Raw genomic sequence first — 16,932 nt, 5'->3', positions numbered from 1 at the left:
GCCGAGATGTGCAAAACACTTTTACGTAAATTTGTCTCCAGCTTTGTAAAAGTGTTTTGCACCTTTCGGCCACCGTGTAAAGTGTTTCGTCACTCGTAATTTTGTCTCGGCGTTTGTAAAAAAAATGTTTCTGAAATGTAAATTTGACTCAAGACTTGTCAATGTGTTATGGCAGTGTAATTTTGTTTTCTGATTTGTAAAACTGTTTTCTAAAATGTAAATTTGACTCCAGCTTTATAAAAGTGGCCACCGTATCTTACTGTGCAAAAGCTGACAGAAATAAAAAAAACTCCATGGAAATATTCAGAGCATGTGAAAAGGATAATACAACCTGAGGCACAGGATTCTTTTTAAGATGTTAGCATTTGGGGGTTCAGTACCTTGCTTAAGGACACCACCTCGGGTACTACTGAGACAGCACTGAATAAGGAACCAAACCTCCAAATGCTAATATAGAGCCAAGGGTGAACACTGCGTTTGTCTATATGTGGTAGACCCCAGCACCCTCCCTGTGACCCCCAATAGGAATAAAGAAAAAAAAAGTTGGGGGACTTCTAATAATTCATTATCCAATTAGTGAGAACATTTGGTATGATTCATCCTAGTGTGGTGCATTAACTCATAAATGACCACCATTTTACATTATTGTATTAGTTTAATGAAATGTTACACAATTCCCAAAATCAAGACTGTATGATTAGTATAACTGTCCCTTTATGAAGCCCAAAAAATTCAAATGATATTTAGACATAAGTAAGTATGAAGCCCAGAAAATTCAAATGATATTTAGACATAAGTAAGTATGAAGCCCAGAAAATTCAAATGATATTTAGACATAAGTAAGTATGAAGCCCAGAAAATTCAAATGATATTTAGACATAAGTAAGTAGTACATACAAACAAGGAATAAGATATAAACACATATGGTAGCAAAGAACATATATAATTGTACATTTATAATAAACTATAATTATATAAGGATGAATTTTCAATAGGCATCAGCATGCTCATAATTATGGGATTATTTCATTTTAAACATTCTTACATTTATAACAAGTTTTGGTTCAATGAGCAGCCTACTAACATGTGTCAAATATCAAGCAGATTAACAGAGTGTCAAAAATGAATATTTCAAATGCTAAGAATTTACTTATTTCTAGAGTTATCCAAGATAAGATTTCTGTGTCAACTGGACGGTTTATTTCCTTGAAAACATTTCGCCTTCTATCCAAAAGGATTCTTCAGTTCTGAACTCTCTGAAAGCAGAGCTTGAAAATATAGCCCTTGTGGACCATTAGCATGCTAATGATCTGTCACCTGAGGGTCGTCAGCAGGGCCGTTGGCAGGGTTGTTCATCTATTTTCGGTCGAGGTGTCGCCCCTTTGTCTGCTGGCATGTTGCTCCGCATGTTTTGAGTGCTGTTTTGAGATGATCCTGTTCCTTCTTCTTGCCTTGGGTTGTGGTGGGTATTTCTTTTAACCCTATGTTGTAGGGTTTTGATTACGCACAACTTGTTGTTCCAGGGCGTGGTGAGAGTCAATTTGGTGGTACTGATTGGTGTGTGAGGGTTTTCTGTAGACCTCAATGAGGTGAGGTTTCTGTCCCACATGGTTCTAGAGTTCTGTTTCTAGAGTTGTTCTAGACCAATTCATTTATGTGTGCCAAGCATGTTACTTTCTGAGTTGGATCTTCATGCGGTAAGGTTTGGGTGTCTGCGTGGCACCAAAGATGGGTGTGTAGTCTGGCTCCCCTGCATCCTCAGGCCATATAAACTTAAACTTGTGCAGCAACGTAACAATTATAAGGAAGAGCTCCATACGTGCAAGACCCTCTCCAAGACACACACGGGGTCCTAAGAAAAAACACAAGCATTTACAGTTTGATTTAACTTGAGTCCATTGTTGTTGCGGTACAGTGAGTAGCAGACAGGGGGCGCTGCTGTCTCATGGCCTCATACCTGTAGAAAAGGGCATGAAGGCTTCTGGTTTAACAAACTCTCCATCGTCATTGAGGAAATTATCAGGGTTGAACTCATTTGGAAACTTCCATTGTCCCTCCTCTTTCAGAACTGAGGCCAGATGTGGGATAATGAGCGTCCCCTGGAGAAAGAATATCAAACCAAAGAAAACACATTACAGAGAAACCTAGGAGAGTTTCTAGGCATGTCATCACTACACTATAACAATCACAATACACTTATTGAGACCAGGTGCTTCTTACTTTAGGAATTGAATATCCCATGAACTCTGTGTCTTTTGTGGTACAATGAAAGACACTCAGTGGAACAGTATTAGCTACCCTCTGCACCTCATGGATCACAGCCTGGAAAAAGCCAGATATCATGATGGTGTGTAAACAGCAACAGTAACCTGCTCAAATACAAGCAAAAAACATGCCACTTTAAAAACAACCCTGACAGCTCATCTCCACAGCCCCTGATCTGCTCTGGTATAAAGATCAGGATGTGATCATTTTGGAGTATGTTTGGCCTTGGATCAGTAAGCCTGACAGCTAACTCCCTTCAGCGATGGTGTAGTCAGTAGTTTACATTTCACACATTTACTGATCACCAGACCAGATTACAGTTGTGGAGAAACTCACCAAGTACAAACATATAAGGGCTGAGATTTATTGCTTTTACCTTAGAAACAAAGGGCCCCACAAAAGGTTGTAAAAAAGATGGCTTGACAGCGCCACCAGATGTATGTTACCATATCCAGAGGCTCCTACCATAAGGTAACATGTAACGTACATCTTAAAGCCCATTTTCACTTGAACGTATGATTTTGGCAGCATTTTGGTCATTTTCATGTTCACATTAACAAGCTCCTAGGGATTTTGATTGGATTATCTTTTGAAGTGTTCAAACTAGACACACTATTCTAAATTATTATATATTCAAATTATATATTCATGAGAGGCTGTGGCAAAAATTTGAAAAAGGAAACGGCTGAAACCTGGTTATATAGTGTTGAATTGGGGTCAAAGGTTATATCTTTGATTGTGCCGAGCCAAATTATATAGCGCCACCTGCTGGCTTCAGGGATGTCACATTTCACATTGTGACAGCCCCACTGTGAACTCTTCATTTTTAAACACTCAAAAAGCTTAGAAGGCTTTTTCCTTTTCCTTTTCACTTGCCTCCTTTTGCTTTTTCGGACCAACAGCTAACTGGTTTTTCATACATACCTGCATGTAGGGCATCTGGTTTCTAGCGTCATAAGTGACCGTCTCGTTATCTTGCAACACCTTGTCTATCTCCTGGTGACAACGCTCTGAGACAAATGAGGACCAGCTGCATAAGCATGACTTCAGAAACCCACAAGAACATCTAATCCAAATATACATGCATACACACCCTGTATGTGTGGGTAGTTCATGAGGTAAAGGAAACCAGTAAGAAGGGTGTTGGATGTAGTGTCAGTTCCAGCAAAGTGAAGATCAAGGGCATACATGGTCAGCATATTTTCTGAGAATGAAGACCGATCCTTGCCTCTCTATAAAGATAACAATATTTAAATACATATTTTTATAAGGATAAGGATAAAAGACTTCATTGATCCCACATCAGGAAAATTGCACAAATTTTTTAACAAATTTAGTTTAAAGCACATCTGCACAAGATATACTGGCAGTGTTTTTATTTGGAAAATAGCCCACACACACACACACACAAATGCACGCACGTACAAACCTTATCTAGTTCATCGAAATAGCAGTCAACAAAGTCTCGGGGGTCTCCACTCATTCTGGTCTTTTTGTGCTCAACAAACAAGTCTTTCACCAGATTTTCAGCTGTCTGAGAAGCAGTTAAATTTGCATTAATCACTTTTTTCCACATTGAATTTTCTAAATTGAAACAAAGTTTCAGATGAAATGTGTCATACCTCCACATTTTTAAAGGCATTTTTAAAAGGCAGCGGCAGGTAACGAACCAGGGGAATACTGTCATACAGCTGTAAACACAAGACCGGTTTATCATTTTGTCTTACTTCAAACATGTAGTTGTTAGTTCCTTACATTCAACAAAGTAAAACAATCCAAAATCTGTTTGGCAATTGAATGTTTGGAGGACTAGTCACATGGTTGACGGCAATTTGGCACTATGCCAGTAGACGGTTGTATTTAAATGCATCCAGTCATTTTAGCTCTGCTATAAAAGCAAAAAAAAGTTTTTCTTTGGAATGAAATGTACAAATGTTTGCAATACATTTAAAAAAAATTGTACAAGCAATGATAATTGACAAAAAGTAGAAATTTGAACCATCGCTAACTCACCATAGCCCAAGGACCATTGGATATCTTGGCATTCTCAGTGAAACAACGAACAATTTCTCTGATAAAGTGATCATCGTATTCATAGCGGGTACCAAAGAGAACCTGGCATATGATGTTGGAGGCTGCGTTATGGAACATGAGATGGGGACTCAGTGTCTTGCCTGTAAAAGACATGACAGACACGTTTATGACAATAATCTGAAAGTCATGATGATCCAACTAAAACTAGAGTCTTTCAGACACAGTGATCAATGAAAGACAGTAAACTGTAACTACTGATTTTCAGCTGAGTGACCTCACGCATACCATTGTTTTTTTCCAGTGTATTTACGATGTATTCAATCTCCCCACGGATCCTGTCCTCCATTGAGGTTTTCCCCATACCAAAGTTCCTCATGGTCGTCAGAGCAAAACGCCGATGCTCCTTCCAAACAAGGTTATAATCCTGCATAATTACTCCTGCAACAGACATATTAAGATGTTACACATCGTTCAGGACAAGCTACACCCCAACACAGCCTCTTGAGGATTATTCTGCTATGCTAGTTCATCAGTTACCCTCCCGTCATATTGGTGAATGATGAGATGTTGTGGATGGATCAGTAGGCCTGCCCACATTCCTACTTAAAATACTCTAATTCTGGAGCATCCTTAAAAGGACTCATATTAATTAATCATTTGTTACTGATTATGAAAGATGTTTTCCTGCTGAAACATTAAAAGGAAACATGTTAAGAGCCTCTGTGATTTAGAGGCAACTGAACTTTAAAGACATTTCACCTCTCTCCTAAAAGCTTTATCTTTTATGACCTGGACGACTGATAAGCTCAGACTAATCACATTAATGATTGCAGCAGGCCAAAACGCAGCAGGCAGCCTAGAATAATCAAATCCCTTAATAGATTTGAGCACTATATTCTAGTCACTTCACACAGAATCAATCTGAATGATGGATTTTTTGGAAAACGACCAGTATCAGATAATATGGAACATTTTCTGCTCCAGTGTGTTTTACCATTTGTCTTGATGGCGTCATTAATAAACATGTCTTGAGGTCGCCCACTAAAGTCACTTCCTTTGGTGACTAAAGCTTCTTTAATGTTCTTTAATCCACTGATGACTACAGCTGGTCTGGTACCCAGGAATAGACTGTAGACGTTTCCATACTTCTTCCTTAGCTGGGGAAAAAGAAAACAATTGATAGTTAAAAATTAATTCAAGAAAAAACCCACACAAACAAAAAAAACCCACCCTAAATCTAGGCAATGCAGAGATCTTATTTGGATAACTATGACCTGGGTGATTGAGAATCTTCACAGACATCTTTAAAATAAATGTCACCTGTACATTCAGTATATCTAATGAGGTGTGCTTAGGACCATTATCCATCCATAGAAGCCATTGTCCTCTATGCTGTTTGCTTCCAGGATTATTGGACTTTCCTTCAAAACGTCCTTTCACCTGTAACATGTTCCCACAGGCTGTAACACAACCCAAAAGCCTGATGGATCCACCCTCCTACTTCACAGCTGGAAAGATGTTTCCTAGCTGCATGACACTTGTCTGGATGTTCTTTAACTAACTTCCGATGCTGGAATCTGTGCTGAGGATGCAGGAGAGGACCGGAGGTGTTCTGCAGTTCTGATCTGCTTTTCCATCAACCCTACCAGCAGATCTCTCTGATTTTTTCCTGGTCTTCCAGACCTGAGCTTGACCTCCACTCTTCCTGTTAACTGATGGCTCTTAATTACATTGTGAACTAAAGAAAAGAGGACCTGAAACAACCTTGAGATCTTCTTACAGTCTCCTCATCTTCATAGTCAGTGTGTTGGAACACTACTGAGGGGAATCCACAGCTGCTGATTGTTGGCACAAGATTAGAGGATTCTGGGTGTTCATAAAGTTTGGAGTTGCATCAGCTGACCTTTGCTAATGAAGACTGTATTTATAATTACCCAAGGTCTGATACCTAGGTCAAAGTTATCCAAGCAGTCAGATCTTCTAAGGTTCGTATTCTTTTGCTGTGGGCAGTTTTTCCCATTTTTACTCCAAAAGTTTTCAAAATAAATATTATTCAACGATATTGCTGAAATTACTGAAAAGTGTTTCCTGGTAAACTTTGAAGGTTTTTGGTGATAATTTTCTCTTCCACTTGCTGAACTGTCTACAAGAACAAAGGTTTTGACTTGCAGTCAAACACAGAATCAACTGTATACACACATGTTATGTAACCACCAACGTAGGAGGGCTCTTACGCAACGTTTACTATAATGACCACAGAACAATGGTCACATGAGCCGACCCCTCAAATATATTCAAAACAACATTTATAAGTTATAAGTCACTGCTATTTATTACACAAATCCAAAAATTAAAAATACCCCTGAAATCATTAATTGCAGTTTTTCTTACCCTTTCAAAGTCCTGCAAAGGATTATCTAAGGCCAGCTCCAAGATACTCCCCAGCAGTGGCAGGACTGGCGGTCCTGGTGGGAAGTTCTTTGGCCTCTGAGACCTGAGCAGAAGGACAAGAATAACAACACCAAGGCATAGCAGAATAACAGAAGTAACCATTGTGGACTGAATCAGAGCGAAATGAAGAGGCCAGCCCTCGCTTGCTTTAATAGCACAGCAGAGCTTAGCCCTGCCTTCTTGTTTGCACTTTGCATATCTAAACAATGGGGACTAAAAGACCCTGATGATTTGGACAAAGTGGTTCCATGCACAAGTCCAGGCAGGTTTTTCTTGCAGCATTAACTCTGGATAGAGTCTGGATTCACCAACTAAGAATCTGAACTCATCTAAGAAAAAACATATCATTATTGCCAAGGAAGGGAAATAAATCAGCTGAACTGAAAAGAATTCTTGGATAAACACAAAGCAAAGCAAATTCGGCAGATTGATGACTGCAACAAGACTCTGGGATGGTGAAGGAGCTCAAGTTATGAGAAATGTTTGGACAGGGTAAAGTGTAGGAGATGATCTTAGAAAACATGCCAAGTAGTATCCATATATAAAGAAGCTGTTATTTTCAAAATAAGCAAGATGTGGGTAAAGAATAAAAATACTGAGGTTAAACAGTAACTAGGAATATAGTACTCAGAGAGCTCAAACCTCTGCTAGGCAGGACATTTCCTCATGTACTATGACTTTGCATATATTTATATAGGCAGTAGTGATAAAAGCTCACATAACATAGGTTAATGCTAGCCCCTTGGCTTTGATTTTTGGATGTAAAAGGTCAAAGCATCTTCCAGAATCTAGAACATAACAAAAAAATTGATGAGTTCTCCCGCAGCCCATAATCAACTTGTCCTGGAAATTTATTAAAAGCTGTTCTTGACTTTTTGAGTTTTCTTGCTAAAAATATCTGACACAACCGGCAGTCACATAACATTATAATCGGCATATGTGTCAGGATTGCTGGTAAACATTTGCAGTTGTATCTGTCTTCTTTTTGTTTCAAATGTAAGATAAAAAGGGATACATGTACACTCTCGTTGGTTCTATTCCAAACACAGTCAAACATTTACAGATATGTAATCACAACAATGCATTCAAAAAAAGTCATTCTTCAAGAGCACTAGTACATATAAGATGTGGATATATTGCATAATATTATGTATAACACTTAACAGTTTTGTTCATGTTTGCTAGTATGTTGCTATCCATTTGTTAGGCATATAAAAATGACTAATTTTAACTACTACTACTATTACAACTCTTCATACAACTATTGGAAGTGATGATTACCCACCATTATGTATTGTCCTTGGTGAAGATAGAGCAGTTTCATTTGAGGATTTTGAGAGATAGATAAGTGGTAAGGCAAGGACCATCTGAAAAGAACATCTTAAAGAAATAAGTAACATAAGATTTAACAGCGGGGCAGTGGTGGCTCAGTCTTTTGGGAACAGAGCTGGGTTCTCGGTTTGAGCCCTAGTAGATACAAAACATGGAAGGTGTAGAGGTAGTAGAGGAAGGTGCCAGAACACCTTCAGTGCACTGCTGAGGTACCCTTGAGCAAGGTAACGAACCCACTAATGTATTTTTCTTGGTGTTTTTTGGTGACTAATAAGACTGTTACAGTAAGGAAAATGATAGAGGCGGGGTCCATATGGTGGGCTACTCAGACAATCAGATAAGAAAGAGGGGTCCCAAACGTTAATCTGGCGACAGGTAATGACAGCTTAATCTAGGTTCCTTTAGACCAGATTTTGATTCTCTTAAATTGTGCTAATTCATGCTGAAGTTATAACACACATCCTTTTGAAAACTGTTATAACCACATTTATTTCAGCTTTGGAAGTATAAAGAACTATGAACTATGAAGAACGAGACGCAGAGGTGGACTTCAGCCGCATGCTGAAGTGTTTTAAGTGGTCACTCTTGGTACTGCAGAAAAAGTGATGTCTAAAATTGTAATTGTATTTTATATTATATTTAAATCATGAACTTGTTAACTTTTCTAAATCTCAGAAAATGTATTTGAATTGGCATGACAGCTTAGTATTATTAAACAAGCATAGAAGTAACTAATCTTTCTTTTCGACTAACAAATTCTGTAAATATAACATGTGTAAGGTGCAGCTCTCCAGTCCACACTGCAGATCAATAGACCTTTACCTCCTGGCAATTAACTTAAGAAGAAGATAACAAAGTTTTTTTTAGTTTTTAAAAAAAAAAAGATCTCAAGTCATCTTAAAAACCTGGATGTGGAGCAAGAAAAAGGTTTGAGGACATGTATTGATGGGTTTAAGGGGGTCTCCAAGCACAGTATTGCTAGCTGAAATGGGGAAAAACTCATGTTGAACTGTTGGGTTTATTGTAAGGCCACAAAAACAACTACAACTACATAGAATAGACACCCGATTGGCAAATATAAAAATTGTGACCCATGTGACTAAAGTGTATGAGCAGAGGAAGTAAATTAAAGTTACCTTAAAAAGTTATTTTTGAATAAGAAGAAAATATTTTAAAGGGCAGGAAATTATTAAAAGTAGTTGGTAATGATAAGAATTTGAGACTTTACTGTATTTTTCTACCACTCTACTGAGCCACACTCCAGGCTGGGAGGTGGCGGTAATGCACCTTTTAGTTGAATGCCAACCACCAATTACATCAAGAAGAAGAAAAATAATCCGAATATGATGATTGTCTTTGTCATATTTTACATTTGAATTATGTAAACCCCTGGAAATTGTTATTGAACATTTATTGTTTCTTTATAAAGAACAAAGAAGGAAAAACTCCAACAGCTGACTGCGAATAGGAACTCAAAGTCCTCTGGAAACAATCCGGAGGGACGTTTTTTACAGTGACACCAAGAACATCGATTTAAAGCGTTGACAAGCAACATTATCTGTGGTTGGTGAGTTAACGCGGCAGAAAAATTAAAATGATGCTTATTAGGAGCAGCTTAGAGGGCAGAAGTGGAAGTTTAACAGCGGAGCAGCTGCAGCGAAAACAACACTTTGTGCTCTATTACTTTAGTGACAAGCTGGGTGGATGCTAACTATGCTAATATTTAATCGAATACTCCAAAACTTTACAGCGCATTTACAACATTTAAGAGACAAGCTGCAGAAACTTTACATTTACGTTGAGGGTAATTTTATTGTGATTTACTGTGTGGTCAAACACATATGCCCTTCCAGTATAAATGTTAGCAGTAAATGGCAATTTCTTCTAATCCCCCTACTGAACAAAATCACGTTAGTTAACTTTAATAGGAATAATATCTTTCCATTTTAAATCACCTTAAACTCATTCATTAATACTTAGTTGCACGTTAGTCAGAGCAGCCCCAAAATTTCCAATTTCACTTAATATATTTAGACCTGGGGAATGTTTGGGATTTCCAAAAAATGGTGATGAAATTGACTTAAAGACTGGGAACACAATAGTTATGTAAAAAATGAGGGTTAAACTTCGATCATTGTTAAATATACATATGTAAATGTCATACTGCTGTTAAAGTATTCATGCCATAGGGAGAAAAGTGATGCATTAAACTGTTATCATTGGGCCGCTGGTGGTGTGTGTGAGTGGTGCCCCAGGACAGTCCAACATATAGACTGCAGTGGTCCTTCACTCCATCCTGGGCCCCCACACTTTACATTTTGGATTCTTTTTTCATTTTAGATTCAAGATTCCAAACCACATCAGGCATAACATTCTGATACAGTTCTCTCATATTGTGTAGGTCACGCTTTTGCTGCCAAAAGAGCCCCAACCTGCCACAACTCTACTAGACATCAGTATTGGTCAGTAACTTGTCTAGCTGTTGGATCAGAACCCACACCTGTGTCAGTGCTATTGGCTGGGCATCAGCTTAAGGTATTAATACATATTTAACATGTTACATATGATCATTGAATCCTACTTGAAGTAGAAAAAATGCTGCCCCATTTGAGACTGCCAGTAACGATGTATTCCTGTGTAGATCAGTCACCTGATGGCGGGGGGAGGGGAAGCAGGTGTGGATCTCAGCCGGAAGTTTGTCTCTGAAGCTGAACTTGATAAAAGGAGGCAGCAGAGACAGGAGGAATGGGAGAAAGTCAGGAAACCCGATGACCCGGAGGGTAAGGATTTTATTAATTCTGTTGAAGGGATTATTCCATCATAGACTTTATACATGTTTGTGTGTATGTAAACAAAAGCACAAGTGTATACACGTGTATGTACAGACATGTAGGTATATATTTATATAAGTACATATCTCTTTACAGATGAGTATCCATAAATATACACAGGCAATACCTGACCTTTGACGGTTTTCTTGAACACACTCGTTCGCCATTCAAAATGATTCATTTTTGTCATCGTCAGAGGCCCCTGAGGAAACGTATGACCCTCGTTCTCTCTTCGAGCGACTACAGGAGCAGAAAGACAAGAAGCAAGAAGAGTTTGAGGAGCAGTTTAAATTCAGTAAGTTGCTTTGGGCTTTGTTACAGATCTCTACTGGGTTAAAATCTTGACTTTCAGAAAGGGGACTTGGTCTGTTGCTGAATTTCATATGAATTATATGTTAAATCAATGTAATCGTGCTTGTTTAATCATAGCTTGTTTGCTATGAACGGTGGTCCCCACCGTGGCTACATCCTGAGCATCTCTATTTTCGTGGTGGCAGAGAACATGGTGAGGGGGTTGGATCAGGATGAGTCTAACTTCCTTGACGAGGTTTCCCGGCAACAGTGCCTGTTGGAGAAGCAAACCAGAGATGAAGAGATGCAGGAACTCTTGGAATACCGAATATCCTTTTGCATTATGTTGGTTTAGCATGTGTATTTTCTTCAGGCTCTGTGTGGGTTTAGAATGAGCACTAAGCAGTGTCCTGTGTGCGGCCCTTCCAGAACTCAGAGACTGGATTGTACCAAGGCACAGATCTGGGGAAGGCTGCACGAAAATTCCAAGAGCACATTAATAGTGATTGTTGTGAAATGGAAGATGTTTAGAACAACCAGGACACTTCCCTGAGCTGCAGCCCTAAGTTAATTCTGGTGGTGCGTGACAGCGCCCCTCCTCATATATCTGGAGTCTGTCAGTAGTTCCTGGATGATTGGCTGACCCATTAACCAGACCTGTACCTGTTATCTGCCCATTTTTGCCTGTGGTACTTTAATTGCAACTTCAGTTTCTAAAGGCCACAGGGCTTGTTTTAGATACACTTTCTTGATCGTTGGTTTTTTATACTTGGTTACCTTTTTAGCACACTAAAGCAGGGACAGAGGTGTGGTGGGACAGGTCCATTCAGAACCCCATTATTGTCAAGTTTCTCTAACTCTGTGCCTCCACAGCGCTTTAATGAAACAGGCATCGACCGGAAGCCACAAAGAAACAGAAAAGAAGGCAGCAGTAAAACATGTAGCAGCAGAGCAAAAGACCAGCCACCGGTCTCAGGCCCATTTATTGGCCGGAGCAGTCAAGAGACGCAGGTACAGTCTCTTCATTTACGATCACAATGCCCTAAACACAAGGCTGATGACACAACAGGGTTAATATGTAATGATAAAATGCATCTTTTATTTCTGAAAATAAAAAAAAGTTGAAATAATGATAGAACCCGTGGTAACACCATTGTAGCCAAGTGTAACTATTCATTTTCTTAATGTTGCATTTTCAGTTTGATGTTAAAAAGCCTTGAAATCTCTTAAGAGAATCGACGGATTCTGGACAGAATGTCAGCAGGGGCTCTAGATACTAGTTCCAATTACCTGATCACCATTGCACACACAGAACCAGGAAGTGAAGATATGACCTTATCAGCCAAGGGCGGATGTTATTAACATGACACATTGCTTTTTACAAAGACTTTTTAAGCCTCTACTCTTCCCCCCAGTTCCTCCCTTTCATCGGAGCATAGTAAGAAACAGATCCTGGACGTGACAACAGCTGAAACAATGACAGCAAATGAAGGTGCACCAGGAGGAGAATGCAATGGTAGGCTACAGCAAACTGAAGACACCTTTTTGATCGTGATCGTGCAAAAAAAATAGGACTCATTTAAATACTAAGTTCTTTTTAAAAGAATTTTTCACACATAAGTGGGATTTGATTTTTCTCCAAAGAAGAAAATTGTTTCACTGCAGCTGAAAAACATTTGAGATTGTGCAACTAGAACAAATAATAGCAAATATTTGTATTCTAACTGGACACCCTACCCCAGGAGCTTCCCCCCCTTTGACTGATATAACTCAAGTGAGACACTTCCCCCACCATCTGACAGCCATCTGAGGACCGTTTGTCTTGCTCCTCAACACAGAATTCTTTCAGCTGTTGGATGTTTGAGGGCTTTTTGCTTGTACAGACTAATTCAGGTCACCCTACACGGTGTTGACTCAGCCATTCCAGGACTCACCAGGTTTCCATCCAGTCCGAAATGTGAGGGTGTCCTCTCCAGAAATAGCTTTCTTCTCTTTTTTTTTTTCTTTTTTTTTTACAAAAGGTTTTACCAAATCTCTTCTTCAGGTTTGACTCTTTGGTTGTCTCTCAGTTCTGTTACAGTTTAAAAGTTAAATATCCATATCATCATATCAAATGTTAAAAAAAAAACATGCATGTGTACAGTAACAAACTTTGTATTGACTGAACTGTGCTGTTCAGTACAGCAGGATGGAGGGGGAGAAAGAGGGCATGAAGACGATGATCCTCAGACAGCTGCCACCCAGACAAGGAGCTTCTCAGCTCTCCTTCACTCAGGACCAGGAGGGCTGCACCTGCCCTCAGCAGCCGTGTGTGTTGGCGTTTTACCAGGTCTCTGTGTTTACTCCAGCAGCAGCGATTCCGACAGCAGCTCAGACAGTGAAGGTAGAGTGAACACAGTCATCTCTCACAACCTTGTTCTTCTATCTTTGTGAGGACTTTGATAGGCAAAAGGGATTCCCCAGCTCCTTACTCCTAACCCTAGCATCCCAAATAACCCTCTGACCTTGACCTAAGCTGAATTCTAATATTAACCTAAAAACCAGGTCTTAACCCTCAAACAGTCCTTTGAATTTGAGAGGACCAGTAAAAATGTCTTCACCTTGGTAGTAGAATCCGGATTTTGGTTCACACACAGTATTGTTTATCCCAGACAGTTACAACATTGTAAGCATGTTTTCATCTTTATTGTGACGTCTCCACCCCTCCTTCCCTCCATTCACGCAGTTTAAGGTGGGCGATCCAGCCCGGATGAAATGCTGCCCCTGACTCTAGAACATCCTCCACAACACATGACCCCTACCCCTCCGCCTACTTCTTGACGCAACAAGAACCAGCCTGGTGGCTTGAGTCAACACTGACAGTGATGGAGTGAAGAAGAGGCCATGTCAGCTGAAGGAGAGGAGGAGAAGAAGCCTGGGTTTGGTGCTTCTATTTGCAGGTTGCACAACGATTTTATATTGTTTGAAAATCTGTAATTCTGTGATGTGTGGGGTGTAATCAAAGATTCATTTCTTTTCTGTTTGAGCATGTGAGATGTTGGCTTGCTGATTGCTGCTTGTTTGCTTTGCGTTTGGGGTATGAAATAAAGAGTCTTTACCTTTTATTGGAGATCTACGTGTTTGTCTGTGCGTGGTTGTTTGTTCTTGTACCAAAATACAAATTTTACGTGTGGAAATTTTGTATGCAAGTTTGTATTTTGTGGTTTTTGTGGTCATTTGGCAAAGGTTTTTCTGGAGCTACTGTATCCATGCAAGTACCAAAAAATGGTCAAATTTGCCGGAAAAAAGGAAAGAATGAACTAATAACCCAAATTAAACTTTATTTATCCCATTTATTTATCCCAGTAAAGCAATAATGTGAGCGTAACCAACAAGAAACAGATAAATATAACAGAATGAATCCAGTTTGGTAGCGCGCATTATCACAGTGGAGGAAGAACTCAACCGCATCGTAACCTCTAGCTTCTCTTTGGAAAGTGTATCAATGTTCTCTTTGAGTTTTGGGGCAGGCGCAACTACAGAATAGTGAAATGACACCTTTATCCTAAAAAAAGAGGCAATGGGCTAAAGAGACCCTTGAGGAACCCCTAATGGTAAACGTGAGCCACCACAGGGGGAAAGGTCAGGCTCATCCTCCATACTGAGGTTGAAGATAAATCAGTTGGTTCAACGCTTTGACTCATATTTCAAAATGTGTCAGAAAGTGAGAGTAGAAAATAGTCCCAGAACAACAATTAATCTTAAGTTGCCAGTTCACCCCAGATGCATGTGGACAGGCGGAGGCCCCTGTGACCACAGCTGTGTTTGCAGAGGCCCGTTTGATTTGAGTCGCTTTAGCTCTGCCAGCTTGACGTGGAGTGAATTCCTCTGTTTGGACCAGAGGGTGAAGCGCTGAGGTCTCCTTCATTGGTTTCTGATGTACAGGGAAAAAAAATGTAAAAAATGGAGCAGCAGAACCAAATAAATACACCCACACTTCCTCAAAGGTTGGGACCTCTGTGGGTTCTTCCCAATCAAACATGTCCAACGTCCAAACACAGAATTGTTCGTTTTGAGTGTGATGACAGCAGCAGCTCTCAGAAGAGCTGGGGGTCCCTCTCCACTGTCGTCTGCAGGACTCAGCGCCCAAGGTTCCACATTCAAGGACCATTTAGCCTCAAACCATTGTAGAAGAGCCTTGATGGCCCAGAGAAGACCGTGACTGTGGTGTTTCTAGTCCATCGTTTTGCACGATACAGCATTAATCTGCATTTGTGGATTGCCCGATTGCACAATCATCCGCACATTAAACATATAGGCCCGCACCTGGGGGGACTATGTTTAAAATGCACCGATAAGCGTGATGCCAGGAATAGGCCTGAAGCGCTGCGTCGGCAGAGTCTTTTAAAGTGTTGATACCTCAGCATGGGTGTGAATGGCTCACACATATGGGTGGCATCCTGTTACCATCACTAGTTCCATATTTGATTACACTTTCATCATTTACAACATGCCATATATTAATTGGGAAATGTTGATTGAAACTTGTATACCTTTTTTTAATTGGTAGAAATCATACAGAGAAATAATTAATGTGAAGAATAATTGGAGTTAGCCCTCCATACGTGTTCAGTGGTTTGCTTGAATTAAAAAAAGAACGGATAACAAAAGATAGAACATCCGTTTTAAAAGATTGATTAACCTAAAGGATAATCTAAACTTTACTAACCTCAGTGTTTACTGGTGGGAACTTGAAAGGTAAGACAAATGTTCAAGAGGAATGTCAAGACTGCTGCAGCTGCTGCTCTGACCATATTCGTCTTGTGTTCCATGTATAACTTCTGCTTCGTAAGCGACACACAAATGACAGAAGAATTTCCGTTATTGAAGACGGCAAATGAATGAAGAAGCCCATGTTTCTTGTAAATAAAACCACATGTTGTGATAATGTGATGTCATGTTAATCCCACCACTCTAATCTACACGGATCGGGTAAACCCATACAAACACCTGCCACAGATCATGCCTGCTCTGTTTGAAGGATGTTCTGGATTCATTGCAGCTGGTTAAAGGACATTTTAGCACATTTTTCTTTTTTCAGCGGAATAATTATTGATTGATGCTCTCCTGTAACTGAAGTAGCCCTGAAGGGGGGTCAGCAAGTTCATCTGATCCTCGCCACAGCATTTCCTGGTATCTCCGCTCAGTGAAATATCCAGACCGTTCAGCATTCTCTGCTGTCCCCCCCCGCCGCCATGACAGCCTGCTACATTTCCGATGCCCAGAGGCGACTCTCAAACACACCAGTCATCAAGTGAGAAGGTGCAAAGTCGCTGAGGACGTGACCGTCACAACGTCAAGGTCGTGTGGGAATTGAGTATATTTAGAGGCGGCCAAAGGAATGTTAAGTTAATTATGTGGAGAAAAAGTAACCTCTGTCTCTCCCCTTTTTATTTGAAGTGTCATCAAACATACAACAGAAATGAATCTGAAAGCAAAGAACACGACACACATTACAACAGTATTTGTTCTTTAAAAAAATATGAAAATAGCTGGGAGGTAATATCCAACTGCCATCTGTTCAACCAATAAAAATATGCATGTGGGGAGTGGAATATATTTATAATTCTTCCAAATACTCTCTAATCTCTGCCTAAGAAGAATTGATGCAACCATGAATTCCATTTTTCATCAATTTAAAAAGCCAAGATTAAGTTTTATGCCACTGATTATTCAGTAAAAGTTGTGA

General features: G+C 39.8%; 2 protein-coding genes across 5 annotated transcripts; one reads left to right on the top strand and one right to left on the bottom strand.

Moving 5' to 3' along the window:
• Positions 1-635: 635 nt before the first annotated feature.
• On the bottom strand, positions 636-6,894 carry LOC101064069 (cytochrome P450 2F2-like). 2 transcript variants are annotated; one of them, XM_003977732.3, is made up of 11 exons: positions 6,691-6,893; positions 5,294-5,456; positions 4,585-4,737; positions 4,279-4,439; positions 3,888-3,956; positions 3,695-3,799; positions 3,359-3,497; positions 3,190-3,275; positions 2,221-2,322; positions 1,958-2,099; positions 636-1,852 (listed from the first exon to the last, which is right to left on the bottom strand). In XM_003977732.3, exons 1-11 carry the CDS (start codon positions 6,850-6,852, stop codon positions 1,671-1,673), a joined length of 1,464 nt encoding a protein of 487 aa, XP_003977781.2. In that variant the 5' UTR covers positions 6,853-6,893; the 3' UTR covers positions 636-1,670. The 2 variants fall into 2 exon arrangements, with proteins under 2 accessions (XP_003977781.2, XP_011617239.2); XM_011618937.2 differs by lacking the exon at positions 2,221-2,322 and having other exon boundaries at positions 6,691-6,894.
• Positions 6,895-9,447: 2,553 nt separating this feature from the next.
• psme3ip1 (proteasome activator subunit 3 interacting protein 1) lies at positions 9,448-14,319 on the top strand. Of its 3 annotated transcripts, none has more exons than XM_029842212.1 (9): positions 9,448-9,649; positions 10,484-10,617; positions 10,724-10,862; positions 11,110-11,208; positions 11,411-11,532; positions 12,076-12,215; positions 12,620-12,720; positions 13,384-13,587; positions 13,930-14,319. In XM_029842212.1, the coding sequence occupies exons 3-9, from the start codon at positions 10,736-10,738 to the stop codon at positions 13,932-13,934; spliced, it is 798 nt and encodes a 265-aa protein (XP_029698072.1). In that variant the 5' UTR covers positions 9,448-9,649; positions 10,484-10,617; positions 10,724-10,735; the 3' UTR covers positions 13,935-14,319. The 3 variants fall into 3 exon arrangements, with proteins under 3 accessions (XP_029698072.1, XP_011617238.2, XP_011617237.2); XM_011618935.2 differs by lacking the exon at positions 9,448-9,649 and adding an exon at positions 9,757-9,886; XM_011618936.2 differs by lacking the exons at positions 9,448-9,649; positions 13,930-14,319 and adding an exon at positions 9,754-9,886 and having other exon boundaries at positions 13,389-13,564.
• The last annotated feature ends 2,613 nt before the right edge of the window (positions 14,320-16,932 follow it).

Source organism: Takifugu rubripes, chromosome 9 (assembly GCF_901000725.2).
Source record: "Takifugu rubripes chromosome 9, fTakRub1.2, whole genome shotgun sequence".
NCBI classification, from domain to species: Eukaryota; Metazoa; Chordata; class Actinopteri; order Tetraodontiformes; family Tetraodontidae; genus Takifugu; species Takifugu rubripes.
The sequence above is the reverse complement of the archived record's forward strand: the minus strand, read 5'-3'. Positions and strand labels throughout refer to the sequence as shown.